This window comes from Erythrolamprus reginae, chromosome 2 (genome assembly GCF_031021105.1).
Source record: "Erythrolamprus reginae isolate rEryReg1 chromosome 2, rEryReg1.hap1, whole genome shotgun sequence".
NCBI lineage: Eukaryota > Metazoa > Chordata > Lepidosauria > Squamata > Dipsadidae > Erythrolamprus > Erythrolamprus reginae.
The window spans coordinates 121,765,818-121,786,416 of NC_091951.1; the positions used below are offsets into that span (position 1 = coordinate 121,765,818).

The 20,599-nt window shown below is 39.2% G+C and overlaps 1 protein-coding gene across 5 annotated transcripts in view; it reads right to left on the reverse strand.

The window, feature by feature from the left end:
• Nucleotides 1–20,599, reverse strand: part of PPP2R2B (protein phosphatase 2 regulatory subunit Bbeta) — a 272,333-nt gene that overhangs the window by 72,317 nt on the left and 179,417 nt on the right. For all 5 annotated transcript variants that reach the window (XM_070739381.1, XM_070739384.1, XM_070739385.1 and 2 more), the window contains 3 exons: nucleotides 10,618–10,715; nucleotides 8,784–8,949; nucleotides 2,547–2,659 (listed from right to left, as the gene is read on the reverse strand). In XM_070739381.1, the coding sequence (XP_070595482.1) occupies nucleotides 2,547–2,659; nucleotides 8,784–8,949; nucleotides 10,618–10,715 (377 nt within the window). The remainder of the gene's footprint in view (nucleotides 1–2,546; nucleotides 2,660–8,783; nucleotides 8,950–10,617; nucleotides 10,716–20,599) is intronic.

Genomic DNA, 20,599 nt, shown 5'->3' on the forward strand with positions numbered 1-20,599 from the left:
AAAAATTCCCCTGGAGTCACCTGTGCCATAGGTTCGCCATCACTGCTGTAAGGAATTACAGTATAACATTCTGGTTTCTATAGCCTAATCTTTATTGCCCTGCTTACAGAAATTGCCTCTTCATTAACCCTTATAACATTCTTGGCAATACGTCTAGACTTACTGTCTCTGGAGTTTTTCTTCTTCCTTGCTTGACTTTCTTAAAGAGGAAGGGTTGTTTTAAACTTTTTACATTGCTGCTGGGAGGAAATACTTCCCTATTGGAGTTTTTCCAGCACAGAGATTCCAGAAAGAAGCTTTTAATGACAAGGAACCAAGATGAGTGACATTCAGCAAGGCTTCTTAGCTAGCTAGAAAGATTGACATTCAAATTACATACACTTTCTGACTTTTGGCCTAAAACTTGTTTTTTGCTGAAGTTTAATTCTGCACTTGCCAATGTTTAATTCTTTAATTATTGATGGGAAAATTTTTGCTATTCGGCTTTGTTTGGAAAGAAAAAATGTTAATCTCTGTTCGTGAAAAGAAGCAACTAGAATTCTGGCTAGTTCCTGTGTCTATTTATCCTGGTAATTGTTTTAACAAGCAACAGCTACTGTGTTTTCTCCTTTGCTTCATTCTAGTTAGGCTTATCTCAAGTGTTTTTTCTCTCTAGGGAGGGAGGGGGTCTTCTTTCACTGCTTTAATGGTTCTTGGCACTGTCGTTTTGGGGTGTACTTCCAAGAGGCAGGATGCAAGCTTGGCACTGGTTTTTTTGAATATCTTTCTGGAGGGCATGTGATCTTTCCTTAAATCTGAATGATTTCCTTAGGATGCGTGAGACCAGCTGATATCTTTAAATGGCTCAAATGAATCTAAGGATTGCTTCTGCTGGGTGTGCTCTTTCTGGAGAGCTTAAATGACCTCGCTGCTAAAGGGTTTCCCTTTATGGGTAAGAGTTGGCTGCTGATAATTATCATTGCATTTTAACTATTTTAATTTCTCAAGGGGCTCTGGCACCCAGCCTTCTTTGTAAACTCCAGCTTGCAAGTATTTCTAATCTAATGGTATTTAGGGCAGCTTTTTGCAAGCAAAGAAAATTTGCTTGTACAGGTAATCCTTGAACTGCCATAGAAACATAGAAGACTGACGGCAGAAAAAGACCTCATGGTCCATCTAGTCTGCCCTTATACTATTTCCTGTATTTTATCTTACAATGGATATATGTTTATCCCAGGCATGTTTAAATTCAGTTACTGTGGATTTACCAACCACGTCTGCTGGAAGTTTGTCCCAAGGATCTACTACACTTTCAGTGAAATAATATTTTCTCACGTTGCTTTTGATCTTTCCCCCAACTAACTTCAGATTGTGTCCCCTTGTTCTTGTGTTCACTTTCCTATTAAAAACACTTCCCTCCTGAACCTTATTTAACCCTTTAACATATTTAAATGTTTCGATCATGTCCCCCCTTTTCCTTCTGTCCTCCAGACTATACAGATTGAGTTAATTAAGTCTTTCCTGATACGTTTTATGCGTAAGACCTTCCACCATTCTTGTAGCTCGTCTTTAGACCTGTTCAATTTTGTCAATATCTTTTTGTAGGTGAGGTCTCCAGAACTGAACACAGTATTCCAAATGTGTTCTCACCAGCGCTCTATATAAGGGGATCACAATCTCTCTCTTCCTGCTTGTTATACCTCTAGCTATGCAGCCATAGTTCATTTAGTGAACATTCAATGTTACAATGGCATTGTAACATTGAATCAGCAAAGAAATGTTCTATGCTTTTACCTTTAAATTTTACCTATCATGGTAATTTACCTATTCACCGTAACTTTTACCTATCATGCTCTATGTTTTTACTAGTAAGATATAAAATGCTGCTCAATGGCTTTAGTCGCCTTTCTTCAACAAGACCTCTATTTGAAGCCTGAGAGCTATGGAAATGATGTCAGATGTGTCCTGATGACATTTGTGTGATGATGTCCTGACAAAAATGACGACAGTTGCTTGCCCTCCCCCAAGGACATCTATGGATCAGTTGCTGTCATCTAAAACAGGTCATTCATTCAAATCTCTTGAGCATTCAGGGACTAAAGCAAACAAAATGTTTACCCTAGCAATAAATTACACACTTTTCATCTTAAAGAGCTAGAAACTGATCCCACTTACACAGATTCTTTTATTATGTGTAGCCAAGCCGGATCTTTCTGTGTGAGTTAAAATAAGTACATCAAATCCTGTGTGAGTGTTTTTATGTCTTCTTTTAAGGATATAAAATGCTGCCTTTCAAAACAGAAGTTTTCCCAAGGTAAAGTACCCAGTGCTCCCACTAGGCAGTTATTGCACAACTAAAACCACCTTAACTCTGATTCAGGCAGGAATGATGGAGTGACATCAGTGTCAAATCACATCAATTGCTACATCCAAATAGAAGAAATTCTTAGCACCTAAAACATTGCGGCAGGATAAAACTAGATATTACTGATCCATACAACCAAAAGTAAAGCATTACAATTCTCTTTTTCAGCAGGAAGACAGTAAGAAAGCCTTATTTGCTATACCCGTAGTGTGGTAATTGTGGAGGGGTCTCGGAGGCGTCCATCTTCATCTTTGAGATTATAGCCCTCTGGTCTTTTATCTCGTTCACTGACTTTCCATAGTTTCACAGTTTTATCTGGAAGAAAATCAGAACGCTTCATTGAGTTACTGAATTATTATGCATTCTGTAACAGGATTTCTTGTTACTGATCACTTGCACAGTTCGTAAGCAGTGATCTTCTTAGTTATTTTATCACTGTGACCATCTGCTATATGAGAGAAGGCAGCTGAAGAGTCTTAAGAGAATCGATGACTACAGGAAAAATGCGAAATGTATAACTGAACCTTTCTCAACTGTGGTGTTTTTCAAAATTGGCGACTTTAAGATATATGAACTCCAATCCCCAGAATTCTGAGCAAGAATACTCTGGAGGAAATTCTGGGAATTGAAGCCCACGTATCTTAAAAAGTTACCAAGCTTGAGAAACACTGATCTACTGCATCATATTAGTTAAACTATCTCTTAAGACAGTGACCCCCCACCCCCAACCTGTTGGGCAACAGGAACCAGTTCCACGGAGAGAGGTTTTCTGTGGACTAAAGAGGATGTGGTTTCGTGTGCTGCCTGCAACTTGGAGATCAAGCTTCGCTATTGCTGGCATGCTACGAACCAGTAACGTTCCACGGACCAGGTGTTGAGGAACCCTGTCTTAAGAGGCTGAAGCCCAAGACCTCTCCAAGTCGCTTCAGCAGTCTTCTTGCTCAGAGAAAGGATGAGTTTTTACAACAGTAGACACAAATAGTAGGAAATTTCAAGGATATACAGTGTTCCCTCGATTTTCGCGGGTTCGAACTTCGCGGAAAGTCTATACCACGGTTTTTCAAAAATATTAATTAAAAAATACTTTGCGGGTTTTTTCCCTATACCACGGTTTTTCCCACCCGATGACGTCATATGTCATCACCAAACTTTCGTCTGCCTTTAATAAATATTTTTTAAATAAACTTTAATAAATAAACATGATGAGTAATAATCTGAATGGTTGCTAAGGGAATGGAAAATTGCAATTTAGGGGTTTAAAGTGTTAAGGGAAGGCTTGTGATACTGTTCATAGCCAAAAATAGTGTATTTACTTCCGCATCTCTACTTCGCGGAAATTCAACTTTCGCGGGCGGTCTCGGAACACATCCCCCGCGAAAAGTGAGGGAACACTGTATACACTAGGAATTATATTTTTTATGTATTAAAAAAGTTCTAGAGTTAGGATTTAACAGAGTGGTGACTATAATTGCAAATTGCACTATAATTTAGCTTGGTTAAAACAAAAAGGAACAATAAGGGACTCCAAACTAAGGTAGTGTATGTTCTTCAGGTTCTGTGGCATTCATGTCCCATTTACAGATTGTCTCATCATCACCTACTGTTTAAAACAGAAAATAAATACTAAACATACAGATGCAGAAAAGGGAAAATGTAGCCACTAAGCTGTATATATTCCTTGATGACTACATCTGCGGCCTTCCAAAGTCCTTCTGAAGCTCCCCAGTTATACTTGACATTTGATTAAAAGTTCATGACGTCCTTTCTCCTTCTATCTCATTTCTGAATATTTCAAATCAAGTTTTGAAGTTATAGATTATTAATGTAGGTCTATGTGAACAAGAGTTCTGGTTACAAACTGGGTGTTAAAATTCAACACTGCATTTTGGATATGTCGAGCTAAATTAATTCTACTTTGATCTAAGAGGAGGAAACAATTTAGAGTGAAAGCCAGGACACACAATGCTCCATAAAAGCAATTTTGAGTTACAAGAGATGTAATTGGTCTAGCCAAGCTTTGAGTACAGCAATATATGCATGAAAAAGGAGCCCAATCATGTTGGTAATTTACTCAAAAGTCAGTTTCAAGCTCAATGATAGGAATGAAAACTGATATTTTATGTACACTGAGAGCATATACACCAAAGACAAATTCCTTATGTGTCCAATCACACTTGGCCAATAAAGAATTCTGTTCTATTCTATTTTATCATTGACAGTGAATCCATGTTAAATTCCAGAATCGCCTGCTTGCCTGGCAGCTGAATATTTCCATTGGCTTCATCATTTTACTGTCATTCTGTTTATTGTGTACCACGAAATCCTGTAGGAAAAGAGCCGCAGGAACATGTGGCTTTTATTCTGAATAATGGTGTTTTCATTTCCCCCTCCTGGTGGGTACTCTATCAGCAGTTTGTCATTGTTCCCACAAGTTTTAAAGGCAATCATATTCATCTTCATTTCTCCCATCCCCATTTTTCACTTAAGGACTGCAGTTGACTCCCATAGATTTTGTTGCATTAACTCATCCTTATAAAAGTTCGATTTTCACAGTGTGTTTTTGGAAAGGAATATTAAAGAACATTTAGGGATAACAGAAAGCAGTGACATCTGAGCTATCTGGAGGTCCTCCTAGCATATGAAAACACTTTCTAAAACTGCAAACTAATTCTCCTATGAATAAAAAAAAAGCTATGAATAAAAAAACCTCCTGTGAATAAAAAAACTATTTAAAAACTCAATTAAAAGAACATTAGGCTATATAATTAATCTTCATAGTGTTTTAGTGAGTCTTTCCTTCAAATGAGTTTAATAACACTCAGAATTTTATTACAATGATCAATAGGGTAAATTCGCCAACACAAAGTAAGTTGACGATGAAAGATAATTAGACCCCTTTCCTCTGTAGTAATTAAGTCACATTCATCTTAAAGCTCCATCCATTCTGATAACAACACTGGACTTAGTGACAGTTATATGAACATAATCTACATTTATGCTTAGGAAATGAAAACTGAAACAGACTCACACAAATACATAAACACACAAAACAGGAGATAATTCTGCCATGGTCTTTCCAGCAGTCAAGAGATTTAAAAAAACCCTTCTAAGTTTTCAGTCACTGCATTAGATATATTGAATCTGATATAATTTTAAAGCCGACAAAATTAGAGCCTGCGAGTGCTTATCTTACATTAGAATGATCAAAGACAAGTTGTCTCTAATCACAATTTATTACAATAAATTGACCACGAGAAGTCTGAGAATAGAGGGGTTGGAAAGATTCATATTTAGGACCTAACTGATCAGCATTTTTCTCCTGTCGAAGAATTTTTTTCACCAGGTCATTGGCAAACCCATGTGTAGTTTTCAATTTTACCCTATAAAAACCACACCCATATTATTCATCCTGTCTTACAGTGATTTCTATTCTGAATCAGGCCCACTATATAATACTTTTATTAGATGTGCAGTAGTCAATGCAGAGTTCCATAGTAACCATTAAAATTAACAAGACCTGACTCAAGTAGTACGGGGTCCGACTCATGAGGGGGGGCACGCACCCGACATGGTATTCCTTTCCGAGCAATTGAGTAATGGTCTGAGACTAAGGGGCTTAGAAGCAGTGCCTTTGTCATGGTCAGACCATTTTCTACTACGGCTTGACTTCCTGGCTCCAATCCTTCCCCGCAGGGAGGCGGAACCAATTAAGATGTTCCGCCCCAGACGCCTGATGGACCCAGAGGGCTTTCAGACGGCGCTTGGGGTTATTCCAGAGGCACTTGTCCACAGTTCGGCAGAGTCTCTTGCGAAAGCCTGGAATGAGGCTGCAGCAGGGGCTCTTGACCGGATTGCGCCTTTGCGACCTCTCCGTAGCGCTAGACCCCGTAGAGCTCCATGGTTCAATGAGGAGCTCCGGGAGTTGAAACGCCAGAAGAGACGTCTAGAGAAGCGATGGAGGAAGAGTAGGTCTGAATCTGATCGAACACTTGTAAGAGCTTTTATTAAGACTTACAAAGTGGGGCTCAAGGCGGCAAGATGCGCGTACCATGCCGCTTTGATTGCATCAGTGGAATCACGCCCGGCCGCTCTGTTTAGGGTGACCCGCTCCCTTCTTAATCAGGGGGGAGTTGGGGAGCCCTTGCAGAGTAGTGCCGAGGACTTTAACACGTTTTTCGCTGATAAAGTCGCTCGGATTCGGGCCGACCTCGACTCCAATTGTAAAACAGAGTCGACTGACAACGAGTCAGTCGAGGTGACTGGGGCACGTACTTGTCCACCTGTCTGGGAAGAGTTTGATCTGGTGACACCTGATGAAGTGGACAAGGCCATTGGAGCTGTGAGTTCCGCCACCTGTTCACTGGATCCGTGTCCCTCCTGGTTGGTTTCGGCCAGCAGGGAGGTGACACGGAGCTGGGCCCAGGAGATTACCAACGCTTCCTTGGGGAGGGGAGTTTTTCCATCACTCTATAAAGAAGCGCTTGTGCGCCCCCTCCTCAAGAAGCCCTCCCTGGACCCAGCTGTGCTTAATAACTACCGTCCAGTCTCCAACCTTCCCTTTATGGGGAAGGTTGTTGAGAAGGTGGTGGCACTCCAGCTCCAGCGGTCCTTGGAAGAAGCCGATTATCTAGGTCCCCGGCAGTCGGGTTTCAGGCCCGGTTACAGCACGGAAACTGCTTTGGTCGCGTTGATGGATGATCTCTGGCGGGCCCGGGACAGTGGTTTGTCCTCTGTCCTGGTGCTCCTTGACCTCTCAGCGGCTTTCGATACCATCGACCATGGTATCCTTCTGCGCCGGCTGGAGGGGTTGGGAGTGGGAGGCACTGTTCTTCAGTGGTTCTCCTCCTACCTCTCTGGCCGGTCGCAGTCGGTGTTAGTGGGGGGACAGAGGTCGGCTCCTAGGTCTCTCCCTTGTGGGGTGCCTCAGGGGTCGGTCCTCTCCCCCCTGCTATTTAACATCTACATGAAACCGCTGGGCGAGATCATCCAAGGACATGGGGTGAGGTATCATCAATATGCGGATGACACCCAGCTTTACATCTCCACCCCATGCCCAGTCAGCGAAGCGGTGGAAGTGATGTGCCGGTGCCTGGAGGCTGTTGGGGCCTGGATGGGTGTCAACAGACTCAAGCTCAACCCGGATAAGACGGGGTGGCTGTGGGTTCTGCCTCCCAAGGACAACTCCATCTGTCCGTCCATTACCCTGGGGGGGGGAATTATTGACCCCCTCAGAGAGGGTCCGCAACTTGGGCGTCCTCCTCGATCCACAGCTCACATTAGAACAACATCTCTCAGCTGTGGCGAGGGGGGCGTTTGCCCAGGTTCGCCTGGTGCACCAGTTGCGGCCCTACCTGGACCGGGACTCATTGCTCACAGTCACTCATGCCCTCATCACCTCGAGGTTCGACTACTGTAATGCTCTCTACATGGGGCTACCTTTGAAAAGTGTTCGGAAACTTCAGATCGTGCAGAATGCAGCTGCGAGAGCAGTCATGGGCTTACCCAGGTATGCCCATGTTTCACCATCACTCCGCAGCCTGCATTGGCTGCCGATCAGTTTCCGGTCACAATTCAAAGTGTTGGTTATGACCTTTAAAGCCCTTCATGGCACTGGACCAGAATATCTCCGAGACCGCCTTCTGCCGCACGAATCCCAGCGACCGATTAGGTCCCACAGAGTGGGCCTCCTCCGGGTCCCGTCAACTAAACAATGCCGGTTGGCGGGCCCCAGGGGGAGAGCCTTCTCTGTGGCGGCACCGGCTCTCTGGAACCAACTCCCCCCGGAGATCAGGACTGCCCCTACTCTTCCTGCCTTCCGTAAACTCCTCAAAACCCACCTTTGCCGTCAGGCATGGGGAAACTAAACATCTTCCCCTGTGCACGTTGAATTTATATATGGTATGCTTGTGTGTGTGTGTATGTTAGTATAGGGGTTTTTCTTAAATTTATAATATTTTAATTAATTGGATTAATGTATTGGATTGTCTTTTCACTTGTTGTGAGCCGCCCCGAGTTTTCGGAGAGGGGCGGCATACAAATCCAAATAATAAATAAATAAATAAAATAAAGATTCTTATTAGATCATCTGATAGTGATAGTCAACAATATGGTTGACAAATTATGTCTTTTATATAAAAAATAAATATATGTATGTAGTGAAATAAAGTATTAATTGATGATAAGAAAATAACTATCTATGTGCATATATCGAACACCACTGAAACTGAACACTCTATATGTTCTATAGGTTTATAAGCTAATTTGTCTACTTTCTTTCACTTTTTTTGTATGTTTTGTTTGTTTAGATTGTTTTTATATGTAGAAACTTAATAAAGATTATTTAATTTAAAAAAACAAGATTCTTTGTCTTCAAATTGACCTATGAAATGAGTACATATCACAAGGTAACATTAGAAAATGACCTGTTGTTATAACATACCATTGGTGGAGAGAAGGAAATAAGCTGCATTTTGCTGTGGGAGCCATCGTATTTTATTGATCTTCTCCTCTATCTCTAAGCTCTTCAGGTAATCGAACTCAGGTTCATGGCTCTGGAATGTGCTGTAAACATTATATTCTCCCCTGCGATGGGGCTGATTTTTGCTCTGCAGGAGTGGGAAAGAAACATAAAGGGATTCCTAGACGTGCCAGAACTAGCAAATTTTCAATTGATTCTTTTGTTCTCTGAAGATTGTTAAGAGGAAAATGTCTGATTACGGTGACACATTGCAGTTTAGGTACCAAAGCAGAGCTATTTCTTGCACAATGCCTTCTCCTCCGGTGTCACTTTCTATGTTCATTGGTGACAGGAAGCAGGAAGAGCATCTTTGTTTCATTTTGATTCAAGAATGCATCAATCCCTATCATTCAACTTAAAGAGACAAATTGGCATGAAGGAACAATCACTCAATTCAAAGAACAAATCCAGCTTGACTTGTGCACAAAATTCTCTCCAATAGAAAGGGCACAGTTCTAATATACAAACCTACCGCAAATCTAATGCATTAAACGAATTCACAGAGCAAGGTAAACTTAAATATATGAAATATGGTTTCTAGAAAAATACATAAAATATAAGATGAAAAGACTGAAACAGATAGTTGAAAATTCTTTCTATATTTAGGTTAGCATTGGAAAATAAATGGAAGGGAATTGGAGATAATGTCACTAAACACTCAGAAACTGTTCTTTCTTACTTTGCACTTTGTATATGTTAAAAGCTGAAATAAATAACAGATTAATAGAAATACAGTAGTATGTCTGACTTTATTTTCAAAGAACTAATATGGTACTGAAGCACCTCTGAATGGTATTATCTGACTACACCCAAACCACAAAGCAGGTTTGTATCTGCAAAGCAGTGTCTAAGATAGAACTAAAACCCAGTGTCCTGTGAAATTCTAGTCTACCACCTTAACCACTATATATACTGCTCAAAAAAATAAAGGGATCATTAGATCTGAATGAATGAAATATTCTCATTGAATTCTTTGTTCTGTACAAAAGTGACACTGAATGTGCACTGAATGTGCACAACTGCAAGTGAAATTGATTGTCAATCAGTGTTGCTTCCAAAGTGGACAGTTTGATTTCACAGAGGTTTGATTTACTTGGAGTTATATCGTGTTGTTTAAATGTTCCCTTTATTTTTTTGAGCAGTGTATAATATTTACGCATATGGAAAGGCTCCTTAAACTCTGCTTTATTTTATTTGTATATTTAGTTTTTTTCTTATATGTTGGAATAGATACAACATATATGTTAAAATCTGAAATAAATAACAGACTAATAGAAATACAGTAGTAAACTTAAATGATACAGAGCATAGTTCAGGAGAACAGCAGATCCCATCAACATAAACTATAACAAAGCTTGGTATGTGTTTGTTTCTTTATGTTATAGTAGTTTGGGAAGGGTAGGAATACTGCTAATTTAAAACAAAGCAGACTTCAAAAGCATTACAACTAAAGCTCTGCTTCCATTTATGACATTTCAGCTGCAGAATGAAATCCTCTGCTGGCAATTATTGTTCCAGGATGCAAAGGGATTCAAGAAAAATCAACATTTGTAAGGTTGGGTTTTGTTTTTTGTTTTTTGTTTAGAAAGAAGCTGCCCGATTGATCTTAATGGGGTTCTTTTTCATTTCATTTTTTGCAATTTTCTGTGTGCTGCGATAGAAGCCGGTTAAAGAGTGACACACAAAGATTAGGAAACAGCAGGAAATTTCTTTTAAAAGGGTAAAAATGGGCATTTTTGCATTCACCAGCACTTACCTCCTGCTCACGTTGAAATATTACAACACGACCCCCCTTGTCCCCTGTCGCTAGTAATTCTCCCGTGTGGTTGAATTCTACTGTAGAGATAATGTCAGCTAAAAAGAAAGAGACAAAGGCAATTTAAGTTAACCACAGATCAGCTTTGCACTGGCATCTCAGAACATCACTGGCCTAAACAACTAGAGGAAGAATGGTTGCTAGACCTTTGCCTCCCTGGTGGAATTTCTATGGAGCACTTAGATTTCCAATCACGCTTGAATCTTGTTAAGGGGATTCATAAACATTGTTCCTGAAGGATACAGCTTGTGCTTGACTTACAATAGTTCATTTAGTGACTGTTTGGAGTTGTAGCGACACTGGGAAAAAAGTGATTATTTTGCACATGTATCACCGACTTGTATTCATCAAAATGCAGACACCTGTCAACTGACTCTTATTTATGATAGTGGCAGTGGATTCCTTTAACAATCTTACTAATTTAAACAACTGTAATGATTCACTTTAACAGCTATGGCATGAAAGGTCATAAAATGGGACAACACTCCCTTAACGAATGTCTCACAGAGCAACATAAATTTTGAGTTCAATTGCAGTCGTAAGTCGAGGGCTACCTAAGAACATAAGAAGAGTCATGCTGAATTGGGCCAAAGCCCATCTAGTCCAGCATTCTGTGTCACACAGTGGTCCACCAATTGCACATGAGGATCTTTGGCAGAAAGAGAAGGCAAAACCCTCCCTTTCCCTAGACCCCCAACAAATAGTACCCAAGGGAATCCTGCCTGCTAACATAAAGGCGGCACTTGGACATCTGTTTTATGGCTCTAAACTCCATTCATATACTTGCAGTCTGTTATCGCCTCTCCCCTTCCCCACTTATCTTGATGCTGCATAGAACATTAGCAAAGGCAAAATAACTGGTTAAAAGAAGACACTTTGGTTGATGGACAGCCTTTCTTTTGATTGGCCAACGGTTTTCACTTTAAAAAGAACAAAAAAACCCAAGGCAGTGTGTATTTCTAGTGCTAGAAAGAATCATGCCATCTTGAAGTAATCATTTTGCTTGTTTAAAGATGCACACATTGAAGAGGATGAGTTATGAACTTGTTTATTAATTTCTGGAACAACTCAGGATCTGAATCAGCACCAGAGATTTGTATAATTATGTTGCATAGGACACTTACAGTTTGGATTGGCAGGTGGAGGCCAAATTCTTTTTTCTAGCTTTTCAACTGTGATTGATAGAAATGTGATTCTACAGAAAGGGTCAGCATCTCTCATAATAATAAATTAATTTGTTTCTATTACAACGTGACTAGTAAGATTCAGTAACTCTTCCAGCACATATCCTGACTGACCAATGTTTGTCCATCATGTTCAAAGAGGACCTCGACATATAACAGGTTGTGGGCTGTCCACGATGCTTTCACAGGTGGATTGGTAAGGCATATAGGGGCACAAAATGTTCTGCCACATGTTGGGCAGACATGTGTGGACACTATTGTCGCAGCATTCATTTGCAACTCTGGGTTTGCGGAGTGCTCAATGTCAATTGTCACTGCACAGGAGAGGGTGCTGCCAATGTATGTAAATTTGTCCACTGCTTGCAACTTTTGTCCCTTCACTGTGATGGTGGGCTCTTGGTATTTGGCTTTCGAAGCTGGTTGATGCATCACTTCGGTCTTCTTTATGTTGTTAAGGAGATCAAAATTGTTGCATGCTGCTGCAAATTTGTCTACACTGGCTTGCATTTCTTGCTCTGATCCAGCATTCAGGGCACAGTCATCAACAAAGAGGAGGTCACATAGCACAGTTTGCTTTATCATGGTGACAGCCTGGAGTCTTTGCAGATTGAACAGTTTCCCATTGGTACTGTATCTCAGGCTAAATCCCAAGGCTCAAGCTAAATTCCCAAGTTCTGGAAGGGAATTTGGCTACAGCATGGCTGAAAACATTATGCTGAACAAGTTCGGTGCCAACATGCAACTTTACTTGACACCATTTATAACAGGAAAGGCCTCTGAAGCTTCTCCATCATCCAGTACAGAGGCCATCATACCATCGTGAAACCAACGAATCATTAGGATGAAATTATCAGGGCACCCAAATTTTGACATGATGCACCACATACCTTCATGACTGGCAAAAGCCTTAGTGAAATCCAGAAGGTAGTGTACAATTCACTATTCTGCTCTTGATACTTCTCTTGGACCTGTCAGGCTGTGAAGATCGTGTCCACAGTGCCACATTTTTTGCGGAAACCGCACTGTGCCTTGATAATCAGGTGGTTCAGCAACACTCGTGTAAGGAGTGTATGGAAAGCAACATTGGGAAATGGGCCATTTCTGGCCTCCGGAGGGCCTCCAGGGGGGAGGGGAAGCCATTTTCACTCTCCACAGGCTTCTTGAAAGGCTCTGAAGGTTCACCATCACTGCACCTAGCTCCAGGTACCCCGAACACATGTTGGGGTTGGCCATGCCCACCCTGGACACACCCACCCAGCCCCCCAACATCAAACACAACCCTGATGTGACCCTCAATGAAATCGAGTTTGACACCCCTGATAACTGTATCTAGCACAATCTACAGAAAGTAAAAAAAAAGTAGTGCAATTCTAAACACATTACTCAGAAATTACCATAAGTCTCATGGGTTTTCCTGTATTTTCCCCAAATCCATGTATTCCATATTTTCATATATTGGCAATTCAATGAAGAATTTATTTATTTATTTATTTATTTATTTATTTGATTTGATTTGTATACCCCTCTCTCAGGACTCGATGGTGATGATGCTAACTTGGTGATGATACTAACTTGGTAATGATGCTAACTTTTCAAAAACTATGTTTTTGGTCAACTCAAGCTAGTGAAGATATTGAATATCCCCATTTCCTATTTTTCCACACAACAACAACCTGCTGAATTTGGCTGAGGTGAGAGAGTGACTGGCCCAAAATCAAGGAGCTGGATTTCATGCCTATAGTGAGATTAGAAGGCACTCTCTTAGTTTCTAAGCCAGCATGTTCACCACTACACCTAGCAGTTCCCCTTTTGCCACTTTATCCAATCCTCAAATCAATTCCCAGGTCATGGATTCTAGATATGTGATATTAGCTATATCAATAGCTATAATAATATTTATAGTATTATATTTAGTACAGACTCACCCTTGTAACTTAAAATATAATGCATTGATATGCATGCAGCAGGTAAAAGAAATACAAAGACTCTGGTGCAGAGAAATTACAAATAATGTAAATAAGCAGAATGGAAAAGAGTTTGCACTGCATCAAGGTAAGCTGCTGATGAGTAGTTTTATCTGGGCTAATGTTGGGGGGAAGTCAGAGGTTAATTTTGCTGCAATTACTCCCTCTCTCCCTCTCCCTCTTCAGTGATTACATTCAAGTGCAGATTTCAGCAAATGCAAAGCATGACTGAGAAGGGAGGGCGAAGGCTTCATTTTCTTTTTAAAAATGAAGCAAGCTTTCACACATTCTGAACCTTTAGCATCCACCTTCACTGCGAGAAGACTAGATTGGACAGTGTTACTTGATTTAAACCCATAATTTACATAAACTTTTTTTTGCTTCTTCAGAGGCTTTCAGTACTGCTGCTGAGAAGAGTGTAAGTATCAGAGAGTATGGTGTAACTTTTTATAGTCATGCCTAATAAAAAGACCAAGATGTGCAATCATAATCCTGAAATGAGATGTTATGCATAATCTTTGGATGCCAGAAGGAAATAGAATGTATGCATTTTTTATGCATTTCAACTATGATCTGCGTGAATAGAATAGCACAGCCATGGCTGTACACAAATCCCTCTTCTTTTCTGCCTACGATTGCCGCAGAAATGAGGAAAAAGAGAAAGGTTTGGTTTTGGATTTGACTAAAAAACATAGTTGGGATATGGATATGTGTATTTAAATATGCACACACAGAAACACACACACACTTAATTATCCTTACCAGAGATATAAGTATTGCCCACAAGATCATATGCTGCAACGTTCTACCTGTCAATGACTATTTCAGTTTCAATCGCAACAACACAAGAGCACGCAACAGATTCAAACTTAATATTAACCGCTCCAAACTTGACTGTAAAAAATATGACTTCAGCAACCGAGTTGTCGAAGTGTGGAACTCATTATCTGACTCAGTAGTGTCAACCCCTAACCCCATTTTTCCCTTAGACTATCCATGATTGACCTCTTCAGGTTCCTTAGAGGTCAGTAAGGGGCGTGCATAAGTGCACCAGTGTGCCTTCCGTACCCTGTCCAATTGTCTCTCCTTATCTCATTTATCTTTTCTTCCTTTCAAAAATGTTCACCTATACTTTTATATCTTTTCTTCTATACTTATATTATTACATATCTTTCTCTTCAATGTGTATTATGTATTGGACAAAATAAATAAATAAATAAATAAATAAATAAAAAAATAAATAAATAAATAAATAAAATAAAATAAAATAAATATATTAATCTCACAAAGGAATACCAATAAGCAAAACACAGATGCTATTTAATACCACTTCCTATAGTCAGGAAAAAAAAATGTTTTACAAGGTGATTTTTTTTTTAGTTCAGCCATTATGTTTCATTCTAATTTCCAAAAGTAAATATCTTTCTCCCCAGCTGGTAGCTTGTGCTGCCTTGTCTTCAGAGGGCTATTTCCATAATACTGGTGTAAAAACCTTTGCCATGCTGATTCTCATAGACAGCACATGGAGCTTTCCCTAGAATCTTGCTACTTCTGCAAATATAGAAGCAAGAGATGACACTACGCAAACTTGTCATGTTCAAAGGCATAAGGCCTTTTGTTGAAAGGAAACTGTGACTCTCCCCCCCCCCCAATGTTAAGTAACGTTGCTGCATAATCTAAATGCATTTCAAATGCTACTTAAAAATAATCTTTACTGCCAAAGATATTTAAATTTTTATAATCGTGCATTTGGAATTTCACCAGTGAGAAATGGAACTTAGAGAAAAGAGCTATAATTAAAATAAATACTGAAAATGGCTGATCCCCTTTTCTTTTTTTCAAAATGTTGTGTCTATTAATACAGTATCTTACCAAATCTGCCGCCACTTCATATTTATTTAGCACATGGTGTGAAATGGAATCATCACATTGGGTTTGATTCTAATGCTGCCTTATACATCAGGAATTGGGGAAAGTGATGCTCACCACTATGAAGGCATTTCATATATAGAAATGTGACATTACAAGGAAGAAAATCACACAGTGGCCTATTTGTGCCTTGGATGGTTACTTCTGCTTTCAAAAAATATGGACAAGGAGATAGTATGTTAAAAGATCATTGTGATGCATCTCCTTGCAAGTGATGCATCTCCTTGCAAGTTACAACTTGATTATTCCTAAATTATTCTTTTTCTTTCTTTCTTTCTTTCTTTCTTTCTTAAAACATGTACAAGATAACAGATATTGGTATAAACATAAACAAAAGCAAAGTAGGTACAGGTAAATTTGGACAATATGACTGTAAGACAGAGATGGTAGGCACAATGCTGCGCTTATGTATGACCCTTACAGACCTCTTAGAAATGGGGTGAGGTTGACTGTACACAGTCTAAGGTTAAAATTTCTGGGGATGAAACCACAGAATCAAGTAGTGCATTCCATGCATTGACCACTCTGCTGCTGAAGTCATATTTTCTGCAGTTGAGTTTCGAGCAGTTTACATTGAGTTTGAATCCATTGTGTACTTGTGCATTGTTGCGGTTGAAGCTGAAGTATTAATTGCCAGGTAGGACATTGTGGTAGATGATTTTATGAAGTACATTTATATTAGATCGAAGGCGACATAGCTCTAAGATATCTAAGCCCCAAATTTCAAGTCTGGTGGAATAAGGTATTCTGTTGCAGCTCCATCCACTCTGTCTGTAGAATGCCTGTCCTTTTTTTATCTGTTCTCCCCATTCTCTGTTGAATATAAGATGATAGTGAGCTCTATGCTGCTTCATTCCTAACTATAGAAAGTGTTTACATTTTTCCCATGTTGCCCCAACTCACTCTTTTGAACTTTGCCAACTTGAATATGCTGGCTGGGGAATTCTTGGGAGCTGGAAGTCCACACTTGTTAAAATTACCAAGGTTGAGAAATACTGCCTTAATTTCACCAGATAAAGGTCTATTCTGGATTTCCATTGTTTTTACAATTTCTTGTTCATTCAAAATGAAAGGAAGTAAAATTGGCATATTTTAGTCACTAAACTTTACAGCAGAAAGATTACTGAAATGGCTATTCTGTAGTTTAATTTGCAATAGTTTAAAATTAACTTCATTGAAATCAGCTACACAGCTGTTTAAATACAGCCATGGCACATTCAGTCCATCTAGATAGTATTTGTGAAAGCATCCTTATTACCATACAGCCAACCAATCAGAATTTAAATGGAACATGAACATTAGCTCCAGGATACAAATGGAAAAACAACATCAAATTCTATAAAATGGATTACCCATTTTGACAGGCCTGGAGAAACAAATATTGGGAAACTCCTATTTTACAGGATCAAATCAAATTCATACTATCTGGATGTAAGTCCTTCTGAACCACCTAAATAAACTATAAAAGATTCAGACTCATTTCACAGTGTATTTCATGTAATTGCTCTGGGACTCAGTGGCCAACATAATGGTGACAAATCTGACAATTTTGTATGCAGAAACTAAGGTTGCTAATTGACATCAATGTACAATGTAGAAGCTCCAAAATAATTGGATGGCGATCTTGCTTTCTTTTTCTATACATGCATCTTTATGTTGTTGTTGTTGTTTTTAAACTTTGCCTTCTTTTATTGTGGAGCCAGCCAAAGTCAATTTGAAATCAGAAGGTATCTCCATTTACACTGATAGGGAACAGTACTTTAAATGATAGACAAGCAGATTCCAGTTAAGAAAAATGGCAATAGCAATAATAGTTAGACATATAATGCTTATGGTCCTCAGTGGTTTATTACCCTCGGCATATTACCCTCAACAATCTGAGTTCTCATTTTAGCCACTTTGGAAGGATGGAAGGCTGAGTCAACCTTGAGCCTGGTGAGATTCGATCTGCCAAACTGTAGACAGCCAGTAATTTGCATCATCATGGCTCTCAAATATCTTACAGTAGTAAAAGACATTTGAAGGCACTCAATTTGGTGTAGCAGTTAAAGTCATCAGGTTACAAACCAAAGGGACTGCGCGCATGTGTGTGTGTGTTCTATCATTGCACAAACAAAGAAAGGAAGATACCAATTTGGCTAATTGTATTCTTTTGGTTCCATATTGTTTCTTGCAATATTGCTAAAAAATGAATTGGTGAGATCAAAGGAGCCCTTTGGATGGGAAATGGGTGTGTCAGAGGACAGGCTTGGCCCTCCTTGGTTGTCCAGTCATTTCCTTCCTTAGTTAGTGTAGAAGATGCTCTCATTCCTTCCAAATGATGAGTTACATGTGATTAAAATACATGTCAGCTCTTACTGAGATATTGCTGCCTTTGACATTCTTGAATATTATTATAATCTGAACCTGCTTGTTGCCTGCTACTTCAAGCAACTTCATTTAAAAGCTAGTAGACTATAATATTAATTTGGATTTCTAGGCAATCAACATTTGAATGATGTACAATTACTAACTTCACTCAAAGGGCTCCGGCAGCATATTGGTAGAAACAGCAGGAGGGAGAATAAGAAATCTTGCCTTTTACTTGCTTTCCTGCATCTTGGGTGCCTCCCTTCAATAAAAGCAATTCAACAAAAAACAGTTTCCATGGTGACCCTTCATTTTCCAAGTGGCAGATGATATCACTCTGTAGTTTTCTCCTTTCTGAAATGCGTTTATGTTCCTTATTGCTCTCAGGCTAAGTATTCTGAAGGCTAGATTTGATTTACTTATCAGCAATAGGTTAGAATTAGGGGGAAACACCCACGCTAAATATACACATAATGCTCAATATTTTAAAGAGATAATTTTTAATATATTCCACCCACACAATGACCTGTTGGACAGCAAGTGGGTAGAACAATACTGAATTCTCAGGAACTTCTTCACCCCAGGGAGGGAAAATATAAATTTTTTGTTAGCTGCAAAAAGAAAAAAAAGAAAAAACTTGTGGAATACTTTTAATAACGTTTCTGTCCCTCACTGCCCCACCTTTTCCATAATTTTTTTCAAGAGTGACTTGAAAGAATGCAAAGGGAAAGAAGTGTTTTTCTCATTATGGTTGACATAATCTGTTATCCCAATTGTGAAAGTCTAAAGTCTGTTTTAGCTAGACAATAGATTAAGATATCCTGAACTATCCTATCCAATGTCTATTTTGATCTATTGTTGTGGGATTTACTACCGTAATTAGAGGCTCATTTTTTATTTCACAATTATTTTAAATATTCATATATTAATAATTAAATTACTTGCCGCTTGTATTTAATTATACAGTGGTACCTCTACCTAAGAATGCCTCTACTTACGAACTTTTCTAGATAAGAACCAGGTGTTCAAGATTTTTTTGCCTCTTCTCAAGAACCATTTTCCACTTACAACCCTGAGCCTCTGAAACTGTAACCAGAAAGGCAGGGAGTAGCCTCCGTGGGGCCTCTCTAGAAATCTCCTGGGAGGAGACAGGGCCAGAAAAGGCGAGGAGAAGCCTACGTGGGGCCTCTCTAGGAATCTCCTGGGAGGAAACAGGCCCTCCACCCTCCCTGGGGTTTCCCCAATTGCATGCATTATTTGCTTTTACATTGATTCCTATGGGAAAAATTGCTTCTTCTTACAAACTTTTCTACTTAAGAACCTGGTCACGGAACAAATTAAGTTCGTAAGTAGAGGTACCACTGTATTAAAATTTCTCCTTGGTAACGCTTTGCCCTAGCCAAAACAAGACAAAACAAAAACATCCCACCCCCGCCCCCCAAAAAATCCCCACCCCACTTATACTCATACATTTTCCTTGATTACTGAGTATACCAGAGCCAAGAACTATCTTAAGGCCAAGGAAAGTTTCCATGGATATAGGTGGTCCCTAATTTAACATGGTGATAGATTTTTAATAGACCCAGAAGCCAAAATCAGATATCCAGTGTGACAGGGGGAAAAAATCAGTTATCTAATTTAACTTGTGGATAGAAGCAAAAGTTTCCAACTGCCAAATAATTTAGCACTGATGAATGGAACTCATTATCATTGTCTGCCTATTGAATACTAACAGAAAAAGACAGATCCAAAGGTTTCTTGTTTTCCAATTTTGTTCTTTCGTACAAGCATATCTTTTCGTACAAGCATATCTTTTTCCAAAAGAGGTTGAAACATGTTATTAGGATTACACTTAAACTTGTCCATTCCTATTTAACTGTGCATTATATGAATTATATACTGGCATGCCTTCTGCCAATGGAGATATTTGTGAAGTATCAGCAATTTTAAAAAAAGGATAAACACCAGATACTTTAAAAAATAACCAAGGGAAGGGGGAAAGGGGAAAGGAAAGAGATTTAAAGCTTAATTCCTGAAAAGTTGGTAATGAAACTTGCCATGTTAAACACTTCATGTATGTTACAGCAGCTGGCTCAATGTCAATCTCATCATTAAGCAATCCAATAATCATAATGTGTCAATCCAATCATTAAAAGCAATTGAAAATGCTCAGAAAATACTGCCAACTGGCACTATAATAAAAGTAGGGCAGAATGGAAATGGGGAATTAAGCAAAGAATAGGGAACATTTTTAAATTAACTGCCTTTGTCTAGTAAAAATTCTTCAAATAAGGCTATATAGAACTTCAATTTTGGACTAAATCCCTTATATTCTTACCCCTGAGATCAATACTTTTTTTTTTGAGCAGCAAATGATGACATCTAAATGGATATTCCAGCTTTTGCAATATTAGAAATGTCTACTTTAATTCCTTCAATCTGTTGTTATGTTAGTAATTTCATTTATCAGCTATCTCACACTGCAAATCAGAAGTA